Genomic DNA, 12,393 nt, shown 5'->3' with positions numbered 1-12,393 from the left:
AAAAAAAAATCAAAAAATGAACTTTGAAAAATCAAAAGAATGTAACACTGACAACGTAAACCACGACAAAACAGTACTGAAATATTCCAACTCTTAAATTTCAACAGAAAAAAAAATCTAAAATGAAACATCTTCAGAATTTCACACACAAACACACACACACACACACAGACACACACACACAAACACACACACAAACAAACACACACAGACACAGACACACACACAAACACACAATCACACAATCACACACAAACACACACACACAAACACACACTCACAAACACACACACACGAACACACACACACACAAACACACACACAAACATACACGCACAAACACACATGTACACACACACTCAAACACACACACAAACATACAAACACAAATAAACAAAAACACAAAAACAAACACAAAAAAACACAAACAAACAAACAAACACACACACACACACACAAACACACACACAAACACACACACACACACTAAAACACACACAAACAAACACCTACACACACAAACACACACACACAAACACAAAACTGAAATAATCCAACTCTTATACTTAAACGAAAAAAAAAAATCCAAAATGAACTTTGAAACATCAAGAGAATGTAACAATCACAAGGTAAACCACGACAAAACGCTACTGAAATATTCCAACTCTTACATTTCAACGAAAGAAAAAAAAATCTAAAATGAAACATCTTCAGAATGTCTCACACAAACACAAACACACACTCACACACACACACACTCACACAAACACAAACACACACACACACAAACACAAACAAACAAACGAACAAACACAAACACACACACAAAAACACACACACAAACAAGCCCACACACACAAACAAGCCCACACACACAAACACACACACACAAACACACATACACACAAACAACATACACACAAACACACACGCAAACACACACACACAAACACACACACAGGAGAAAAAACAACATGCAACCAGTTTCACAAAAAAAAAACTTTAGTAATCCACAAGTAAATCAACATGCAACAAATTTCACGAACAAAAAAAAAGAGCGTGCAACCGGGTGCCTGCAGCCAACCTACAATACCACCCTTTTTTCAAATAACTGCTTTCAAGTTAGGTTCACTTGGCGTGGCGCGCCACGCCAAGTGACCCTAATTCACTGTGGGTCTGTTTGTCTGTGTGTTTGTGTGTGTTTGTTTTTGTGTATGTTTGTTTTTTCTTGTTTTTTTGTGTGTGTGTGTTTGTGTGTGTGTTTGTGTTTGTGTGTGTTTGTGTGTGTGTGTTTTTGCGTGCGCGTGTTTTTGTTCGGGTGTTTGTGTGTGTGTGTTTGTGTGTTTGTGTTTGTGTGTTTGTTTGTGTTTGTGTGTGTGTGTTTGTGTGTGTTTGTGTGTGACATTCTGAAGATGTTTCATTTGAGATTTGTTTTTACTTGAAATGCAAGAGTTAGAATATGTCAGTAGTGTTTCGTCGTGGTTTACCTTGTCACTGTTACATTCTTTTGATGTTTCAAAGTTCATTTTTTATTTTTATTTTTCGTTGAAATGTAAGAGTTGGAATATTTAAGTAGTGTTTTGTCGTGGTTTACCTTTTCACTGTTACATTCTCTTGATGTTTCAAAGTTCATTTTTGATTTTTTTTTGTTGTTGAAGTGTAAGAGATGGATTATTTCAGTTGTGTGTTTGTGTTTGTGTGTTTGTGTGTGTGTGTTTGTGTGTGTGTGTTTGTGTGTGTTTTTGTGTCTGTTTGTTTGTTTTTGTGTGTGTTTTTTTCTTTTTGTGTTTTTTTTTGGGTGTTTTGTGGGGGGTGTGTGTGTGGGTGTGTGGGTGTGTGTGTGTGTGTATGTGTGTGTGTGTTTATGTGTGTGTATGTTTGTGTGTGTGTGTGTGTTTGTGTGTTTGTGTTTGTGTGTGTTTGTTTGTTTGTATGTTTTCATGTGTATGTGTTTGTGTGTATTTGTGTGTGTGTATGTTTGTTTTTGTGTGCTTGTGTGTTTGTTTTGTTGTGCGTGCGTTTTTTTTTGTGTTTTTTTTTTTTTTTGTGTTTTTGTGTTTTTTTTTGTTTTTTTTTTTGTTTTTTTGTGTTTGTGTTTGTGTGTGTGTCTGTGTGTGTGTGTGTTTGTGTGACATTCTGAAGATGTTTCATTTTAGATTTGTTTTTCGTTGAAATGTAAGAGTTTGAATATTTCAGTTGTGTTTTGTCATAGTTTACACTGTCACTGTTACATTCTCTTGATGTTTCAAAGTTCATTTTTTTTATTTTCGTTGAATTTTAAGATTTTGAACATTTCAGTAGTGTTGTGTCTTCGTTTACCTTGTCACTGTTATATTCTCTTGATGTTTCAAAGATCATTTTTGATTTTTTTTGTTGAAATGTAAAAGTTGGAATACTTCATTATTGTTGTGTCGAGCCTTACCTTGTCACTTTTACATTCTGAATAAATTCCAAGTTTCATTTCGGCTTTTTTTTGTCGGATAAATGTAAGATTTGGTATATTTAAGTTGTGTGGTGTCGTTGTTTACCATCTCACTGTTACATTCTGAAGATGTTTCAAAGTTTCTTTTGGACTTTTTTCGTTGAAATGCAAGAGTTGGAATATTTCAATAGTGTTTTTTCATGGTTTACCTTGTTTCTGTTTCATTCTTAAGATGTTTCAAAGCTCATTTTGGATGTTTTTCAGTGAAATGTAATAGTTTGAATATTTCAGTAGTATTTTGTCATAGTTTACCATGTCACTGTTACGTTCTGAAGATATTTCAAAATTCATTTTGGATTTTTTCGTTGAAATGCAAGAGTAGGAATAGTTCAACAGTTTTTCGTCATGGTTTACCTTGTTTCTGTTTCATTCTTAAGATGTTTCAAAGTTTATTTTGGATGTTTTTTATTGAAATGTAAGAGTTGGAATATTTCAATAGTGTTTTGTCATGGTTTACCTTGTCACTGTTAAACTGTCTTGATGTTTCAAAGTTCATTTTGTATTTTTTTTTCATTGAAATATAATAGTTGGAATCTTTCCGTAGTGTTTTCTCGTGGTTTAACTATTCACTGTTACATTCTCTTGATTTTTCAAAGTTCATTTTGGATTTTTTTTTTCGTTGAAATGTGAGATTTGGAATATATCAGTAGTGTTCTGTAATGGTTTATCTCCTCACTGTTTAACTCTCTTGATGTTTCAAAGTTCATTGTGGATTTTTTTTCATTGAAATATTAAATTTGGAATATTTCAGTAGTGTTTTCTAGTGGATTATCTTGTCACTATTACATTCTGAAGATGTTTCAAAGTTCATTTTGGTTTTTTTTCGTTGAAATGTAAGAGATGGAATATTTCAGTAGTGTTTCGTCGTGGTTTACCTTATCACAGTTACATTCTAAAGATGTTTCAAAGTTCATTTTGTAATGTTTGTCGTTGAAATGTAAAATTTGGAACATTTCAGTAGTGTTTTGTCGTGGATTACATTGTCACTGTTACATTCTGAAGATGTTTCAAAGTTTATTTTGGATTTTTCTCGTTGAAATATAAGAGTTGGAATATTTCAGTAGTGTTTTGTCGTGGTTTACCTCGTCGCAGTTACATTCTGAAGATGTTTCAATGTTCATTTTGTATTGTTTTCGTTGAAATGTAAGATTTGGAATATTTCAGTAGTGTTTTGTCGTGGATTACCTTGTCACTGTTACATTCTGAAGATGTTTCAAAGTTCGTTTTGGATTTTTTTTCGTTAAAATGTAAGAGTTGGAATATTTCACTAATGTTTTGTTGTAGTTTACCTTGTCACAGTTACATTCTGAAGATGTTTCAAAGTTAATTTTGGATTTTTTTTTCGTTAAAATGTAAGAGTTGGAATATTTCAGTAATGTTTTGTTGTGGTTTACCTTGTCACTTTTACATTCTCTTGATCTTTCAAAGTTCAGTTTAGATTTTTTTTTTCCCCTTGAAATGTAATAGTTGGAATATTTCAGTAGTGTTTTGTCGTGGTTTACCTTGTCACTGTTACATTCTCTTGATGTTTCATAGTTCATTTTGGATTTCTACCGTTGAAATGTAAGAGTTGGAATATTTCAGTACTGTTTGTCGTGGTTTACCTTGCCATTGTTACATTCTCTTGATGTTTCAAAGTTTATTTTGGATTTTTATCGTTGAAATGTAAGAGTTGGATTATTTCAGTACTGTTTTTCGTGGTTTATCTTGTCACTGTTACATTCTGAAGATGTTTCAAAGTTCATTTTGGATTTTTTTTTTCGTTGAAATGCAAGAGTTGGAATATTTCAGTAGTTTTTTTTCGTGGTTTACCTTTCACTGATACATTCTGAAGATGTTTCAAAGTTCATTTTGGATTTTTTTTTCGTTGAAATGCAAGAGTTGGAATATTTCAGTAGTTTTTTTCGTGGTTTACTTTGTCACTATTACATTCTCTTGATGTTTCAAAGTTCATGTTGGTTTTTTCTCTTCGTGAAACATTTAAACTGATTTTTCTCCTCATGAAACTGCTAGGAAACTAGTGCACAAAAAATATCCTGTTCTACTTTATCAAAAAAAAAAATAATGACGAGCATACACATTCCATTTTATTTCTTAAATTAAAGATATCAATATAATGACGTTAAGAAAAAATGCGTTCCAGTGTCTAAAAAAGTGTGCCCCTAACAAATAAACGAAACAATAACTTATTGTAAAGGAACTTTTTTTTATTCCAATAATGACACATAGTATATTACACCTTATGAATATCTATGAATAAAAAGGTTCTAGGTCTAACATCCTCTTATTCGAGAGTGGTATGTTCTTCTTGTGACAATAATGGTTGGGAGGTATATCATGGTGATTGCAGATGAATAGTAATCTAGTTTTTACTGTAGCTTCTTGACCCCATGTATCGCTCACAATTCTCATAGCCTCCAGTTAAAGCAGAAGGTTCCACTGGAATGTTTCACCCATTAACTCCTTGTACAAAATAAATTTCCATCAATTCATCTTTATATTCATGTATGATATTGTCTGCAAGTGCCCTATTTATTTTGTTTGTGATTTAACTGTCTATTTCAACATTATTTTTACACAGATAACAATTTTGGCACGTAGACAAGATATGATTAATGACATTAGTGCCTGATTGCTGATGAATAGTAGTCTAGTTTTGACTATAGCTTCTTGACCCTATGTATCGCTCACAAATCTCACTGCCTCCAGTTAAAGCAGAAGGTTTCACTGGAATGTTTCACCCATCAACTCCTTGAACAAAAGAAATTTCCATCAATTCATCTTTATTTTCATTGATGATATTGTCTGCAAGTGCCCTTTTTATTTTGTCTGTAATTCCACTGTCTATTTTAACATTATTTTTACACAGATAACAATTTTGGCACGTAGACAAGATATGATTAATGACATTAGTGCAGGAGTGTGCCTGTCTTCTTCTTGTCTTCTTTAAAATGGTAATACATAAATGATGACAATAGGTTCTATCAACAGGTAGCATGTTACCAAAAGCACTAGCAAGAAGATACCCCTCTTCATCAGTTATTATTTTTATGTTGGCATTCTCTTTGAGTCTGATTATCTCTGGATATCTCACACTCGCATATCCACCATTTGTACAATGGAATTTTTTTGGTACTCCAAAGAAATTTAATTCCTTACTGTCATGACAATGCACGCATACATTTCCAATAGTGCGACCACTTATACTTGTTTCATAGTTCAAATACTTCTCCTTGTCGGCATTCAATGCTACAATAACACTATCATGTTTACACACTTTCCAATCCTGGAAAAAAAATCAGTTTGTTTTGTTTTGGAAAAAATCAAAAGTGGGGGATGGACTTCTGTGGCATAGTGGTGGGGGGGGGGGTGAATTTTGGGCCGGAATAAAAAATAGGTACGATTTACCTCATGTACTAAGCTCGCAAGCCATTTAAATGCAGTGTTTACATACTTTTTTCTTGTTTTGATATTGCTCTTTACCGACCTCTGGAGACCCAGGTTGAAAAATATTTAACAATCTGTTAACTATAATGGGGTCTTTATAAACCACCCGATAAATTTTATTAGAATTAATTTCTTTACCCACTAAGAATATAAAAGAATAACTTACTTCTTGCGTGTAGCTTTCATCAATAATCCTTTTGTTAGAATGCATCATTATATTTCAGACGCCAATTTTGAACCGAGGAAATCACTCAATGTCAAAGTTTTTATACCCTTGTTCAAGGTTAAACATAAAACATTCACACCTAACAAATTAATCCAAAGAAAGAATTTCATAAAATCATACCAGGAAATGAATCAGCATACCATGGAAACACTCACGACTTTTAACAGAAACATGTTATTTAACTCCAAAACCATGGTTTCGTGAACAGTACGAATTTTCACGGTAGTTGAATCCGGTCATTATACTGTCTGCTTGTATGGCGGGAGTACTGTCCGCTACTTATCATTATAGCTATATGGGAGTACTGTCCGCTACTTATCGTTATAGCTATATGGGGGGACTGTCCGCTACCTTTAATTGTAGCAATACTACTCATATGAGATTTTTATAGATAGTGTTGTCGTAAAACCTTCAAAAGGGGATCATTCAATTGGAAACTGAGAGGGCCAGTGCCCTTTTTAATAGTCGAAAAATATTGGAGGGTAACTAAACCCCCTCTCACGCCCACTATTCCCCAAAACACATCCAATCAAAATTTTCATATAGCGATTTTGTTCAACGTAGTAGAAAGTTCAGGAAATTCGGTCTTTGAGGATGACACCCCCCAAGCCTTCAGGGCAGGGGTTGAAAATTGAAAGGGCTAGCGCCTTTTTTAATAGTTAAAAGTAACTGGAGAGCAACTAACGCCCCTCTCACGCCCACCATTTCCCCAAACACATCCAATCAAAATTTTGAGATAGCCATCTTGTTTAACGTAGTTGAAAGTTCTGGAAATTAGTCTTTGAGGATGACAACCCCCCTCACAGCCCTTACGATAAGGGTTGTAATTTATGCCCTGGGGGCATATAAGGTGCTTATAGAAAGCGTTGTCGTAGGAACTCAAAAAGGGCTCGTTCGATTGGAAATCGAAAGGCCTATTTCTTTATGTAGTGCTTTGCTTGTTGAATTCTTTCTTTTTTTTAAACAATAGACAGGTCTCCAGGTTTCCAGAGAGACCTGGAAACCTGGCTTCCAGGGAGACCGTTGGAAGGAGGAGTGCAACGAGTTGTAAAACTGGTTTAAGACACTGTTCTCGATAGTAGTCCAAGCATGCTGCATTAATGCGTCGTAAGCTCATCAGAGAAACAATGAAATCCGCGTTTTTATTATGTTTCATCCATACTAATATTATAATACGCTAAAGTATTATTCTCGCAATTTTAGTCTTACTTTGGTTTGATTCATTTTTTAGGAAATTTTTTCTCTTGTTATGTTCTCTGAACCATATATTTTTTGAATATTATTCTCCCTTCTTATATACTATTATCCTTCATTAAAAAAAAACAGTGTTTAAAATGTATTATCATTGAAGGAATTTTATTCTTATTAAAAAAAAATCTCCTTCTTAAAAAAAAACTTTCATTAAGAAAAAGGATATTATCCATCTTAATTATTATTATCCTGCACTAAAACAGCTTTTTTTAAAGTATAATTAACTAAACATTATCCTTCTTATTTAAAAAGAATATTATCTTTTATTTAAAAAATATCCTTTTTTATACTATCCTCCTTCATTCAAAAAATAATGTGTGTCAGCTCCGGGGACTGAGGTAAAGGAACAGAGATAAACGAGCGTAAAGTATTTTCTGTGTGAAGACTGCACTAATGATTTTTTGTAAACAAATGATTTCTGCAGCATTAAACTGCGGGAAATAATCCTTTTCTTTAAGATTTATTTGCTTATGAGTTTTTTTTTAGGCATTTGTATCTTTAGCCTACAGGAAACCACTTTTTTTCAATTTGACGCTCGTAAACTGAAATTAAGTGGGCTTGTGTTTATTTGAAACTCACAGATGTGTTGGTTTTTTTTATCATTCATGTTTTCTTTTCTATGTTAATTGTTCCGGGGGTAATATTTTGGCTAACCTTAGTTTTCCAGATGTTGACCACTAAATAATTACCATGATTATTCATAGGTCGAAGCTTAAGCCGCTTTTTCTGTTAATTCTTTGGCTGATATGATCAGCCAAAGGCAATCCGTTAATAAGATTTTTTTTTCAGCTTGTGGTGGCGTGGGTATATGTAATCAAGGCGCATGCGTTGAGTCGGATTCGGGTGACTTCTTCTGTAGCTGTAACGAAGGATTTTACGGTGAATTTTGCGATATCTTCGACCCTTGCGATAGCAACCCGTGTCTCAATCAAGGTATACAATCATCGTTTTTATTTATTATATATTCATTAACTGCTTCATCTTCACATTCATATCTCCACAGCTTGTTGAGCTGCTAGTAATAAGGATTTTTGAACTCTATATTTTTGTATGTAGTATTTTGTATATAGTATTTATTTATAGTATTTTTGAACTATCTTTTCTCCTGTCGTGAAGGCAGCCAGCTTTTACGTACACTAAATAAAATAAACAATTTTTTTCAAAATAAAGTAAATAGCGATATCAAAACTTAAGCCTAAAACAAACAGAAATTATTCTCTATATGAGAGGGGCTGCCCCCTTCTCAAACCCCACTCTTTAAGTTAAAATATAATACTTTAATACTATTTAATGTTTCAAATCAACGCCCTTGTGTCGTTTTTAAGGAATTAAAACAAAAAGTCAAACTTTAGCCTATGGAGCGAGGGGAGGGAGGTGAGAAGGGGAACTCTCCTCACATTTGTAATGATTTCTGTTTGTTTATATTTTATGTTTTAATGCTGTTCTTTACTTTCATTTGAATCGAATTAGTGTTTTATTTAATTTATTTTTGCTTTTAACAGCATTTCCAGGATAAAACTATAGGGCTACCGGCCGTCAAACCTAACTTTGTAAATTAAAATTTAACTTTTGCATAGCCATTTTTCGAGGAAGAAGCTCATTTAGTGTATTCGCTTTTTGAATAAAGAATAATTATCCAAAATGAACTATCGTCTCTGCAAAACGAAAGGAGTTTTCGTCGACTCAGGCCTCATACTGCACGCTTCGTCGCACATTAGTCTAAATGAAGGAAGATGAAAGGTTACTTTTTACCCTCCCTCCCTGAGGCCCTCCTCTATATTATCTGAACGCTCATGGAAAGTTAGAAAATTCGGGCATAAAAATGAACTTCTGAGGTATCAGGCACTTGCCCCTCCCCCACGAAAAAAATGGCTTGATGGCAATACTCTATAATAGCTGATGCAATTGTGCGTCGGTGTACATATTTTTTCTTTTTCATAGATGTTTTTTTTTCGCAAAAAAAGACAGAATTCTACGTTTTTACAGATAGGAACTTGAAATCATGTGCAGTAGGTTTCTCTAAATGTGCTGAATTTGATAATGCGATTTTCACTAAGATCACTTGTCTTTTTGCGTTTGTATCTTCCTTTTTGGAAGCTCAGGCAAATTTTATCAGGCTCGAAGCTTTTGACGGATAATTTAAGCTTCATGAATTTTATATATTTGAAATCACCATAAAAAATTTTTCCTTTGATTGTCTACATTGTTATTGAAATTATTCTATTAGAATTTTGTTTACTACTAGCCTGTATCGCCCTTTACTTACAGTCCATTACCGAGAACTGTTTCATTTATATTTTATATTTTAAAAAGAAGAAAATCTAGAATTTCATAATTTTTTAACAAAAATTTGCGAAATGCATTTCATCGTTATCTTGAAGGTTACAATATAATTACTCATACTTAGCTCAAATGAAATTAAAACGAAAAATAAGAAAAATATCGCTTGTATTCAGAGTTTATAAATACCCAAAGAACATAGGTCATCACAACAAGGGTTCGTACTAAAGATAATTTATCAAGATACATATTTCAAACATTCGAATGTTTTATCAAGAAAGATGACAATATTAATCAATATTGTCATTTTGACAATATTGACAATATTGGTCATTTACTTTTTATGGTACTTGTATGATAAACCCCCTATTGCTCAATCTGGTCATTCATTGACGCATTATACAACCAGTTTTTTTTTCTTTAGTTTCTTTCAGCTTAGCGCGAGATAAGACAAAGAGAAGTGACAAAATAGATGGAAAATATATAACTTGAGCTATATATTTGCACATTAGAGGGGGGGGTGGGGGTAAAGTATTCGGACAGTGTAAAGTTAGAAAACAGTCCTTACTATATACTCGTAATATGCAGAATAATTGTACCTAACACACTAGGCATGCAGACCCGCTACTTTACCCCCCCCTCTCTATAATATGCAAATATATAGCCAATTTGTTTCTAAAGTATTGTATTGTTATCTTATTTTGGTATATCTTATTAGGATTGATCATAAGAGAAACATATTAGAAGAATATTAGGTAGGGGGTATATCATAACAAGTGCCCTTTTTATTTTTTATTTTTTCCACGAACATAGGTACACACATACCTGATTATCTGAGGTGGGATGAAGGTAGTTGTCAGCTTTAGCTTCAAAATATCAAAAGATTTTAAACTTTATGCCTTCCTTAGTTAATCATACTCATTGATTATCTGGTCAACTATGTTTTTATAAACCCCGGGATAGCTTTCCATCTAAGTTTTGTTCACTATTTTAGGCCTAAATTCAGGATTTTTTATTTAATTCAGCGTGATTTCACTAGTTTATAAGTGTAACCAAATTTCCCTCTCCTTTTTTTCTAGTGGAAACTCTGACAAGCTCAGAAATAGCGCACTTATCAATAAAGACTAGAAACACACACAAGAATTTATTTCCAATAGGGGGGGGGAGGCAACTACAGACAAATGCAGACGAATTCTTCAAAAAATCTATGAAATTATTGGGAAAACTTATTGAAAAGATATAAAAGTTTCTATCCCCGTTTTTTTCTGAGCAATATTAATGAGCTAGTGATACAGGCTCAAAATTGGTATCCGTTATCAGCAGGGCCGTATCCAAGATTTTTTTTTGGGGGGGGGGGGGTGTACAAAAATAAACTTTAAAAAATGCATCCAATAATTTGTTTATATTCATTTTTGTTATGTTTTTTACGAGTCGGACAAACATTTTGGGGGGTTCAAACCTCCTAGTCCCCCTTCCCCCTGAATGCGGCCAAGAATGAATTTACAGGAGGAGGGGGCAAATTCAGAAAAGTACAGGTGAATTCTTTGACAAATCTATGAAATTATTGGGAATATCATGAAAATGTTGATTTTTTTTAGGGAAAGAGGGTGGAAGGAGGATACAACCCCCCGATCTTCCTTCATTTGGAGGAATTTATTCTGGCTATGCGTGTAATATGGGTGCTGTCTGGGGTGAAAGTTCCTATTTTATTGTGAAAAGGATCGTTTTTATTGCTGGAAGTGTCAGTTTAAAACATCTAAGTATTATGACAACAAGTTTAACTTACCGTAAACAGTGGGAGTTTGGTGAAGATGACAGCCTCCCTTTATCTAAAAGATTACGATTATATAGACCATGATAAATACAGTTGAATAAGCCGTTATTCTCTACTTGTTGTAATATATCATCTGAAAATTAGCACAAAGAAGAGCAATTACTCAAATTACTCCGAATTTCATTAACGAGCAGAAACGAAATCCTTTTCAAATCGATAATCGAATCGAAACGAAATCTTTTCGAAAGAAGAAATAAAATCCTCTTCGAATGAAATAATGAACAACATTCAGACTTCAACCGAGCAGAGACGATGCTTGAGGACCCTACTAAGTGGCTGAGTTTAACCAAATTTATTTTTATTTGATTATTTTAATTTATTATTATTTTTAATTATATTTATAAATTTTTTTATTTTATTAAATTATAATAAATTATATAATATTTATTTAAAATATAATTATATTGTAATATCATATATGTAATTTATACATATATTTTATATAATAATATATTTATAATTTATTATATAATAAATTATGTTTATTTATTTCGAGTTACCAAATCTATTTGTATCCATGTGTGAGGCGAGCTGGTACTTTTTCACCCATCGCTCTTTAAACTAAGATTTGACATAAAAATTAAATAACTTTTTCTGGATAGAACTTGAGTGCTAAGTAGGGCATACTGTATGCATTTTGGCACGTTTTAACATATGGAGTTAAAAAGCACCACCAGCTTTTGTCAATCTGACAATATTTCCATCCACATTTCTCCCCTAAATATAAATAAAATAAAAACCATGTTGAAGAGGTTGCTCATCATCCACTAGGTTTCCCTATCCGTTTATGTAGTAAGAACGGAAAAAAGGCATATTCCCAGTAGACGTTTCTTCTCATTTTGATACTTGGTGAAGGGAGTACTACTTTTGATG

At 33.1% G+C, this 12,393-nt stretch overlaps 1 protein-coding gene across 1 annotated transcript in view; it reads left to right on the top strand.

Moving 5' to 3' along the window:
* Window positions 1-12,393, top strand: part of LOC148944118 (uncharacterized) — a 131,494-nt gene that overhangs the window by 93,577 nt on the left and 25,524 nt on the right. Inside the window, exon 4 of the mRNA XM_089099831.1 lies at window positions 8,196-8,339. Within this exon, the coding sequence (XP_088955957.1) occupies window positions 8,196-8,339 (144 nt within the window). The remainder of the gene's footprint in view (window positions 1-8,195; window positions 8,340-12,393) is intronic.

Source organism: Artemia sp. Qi Xiang Cuo, chromosome 14 (genome assembly GCF_049724085.1).
Source record: "Artemia sp. Qi Xiang Cuo chromosome 14, ASM4972408v1, whole genome shotgun sequence".
In the NCBI taxonomy this organism is placed as follows: Eukaryota; Metazoa; Arthropoda; class Branchiopoda; order Anostraca; family Artemiidae; genus Artemia; species Artemia sp. Qi Xiang Cuo.
The sequence above is the reverse complement of the archived record's forward strand: the minus strand, read 5'-3'. Positions and strand labels throughout refer to the sequence as shown.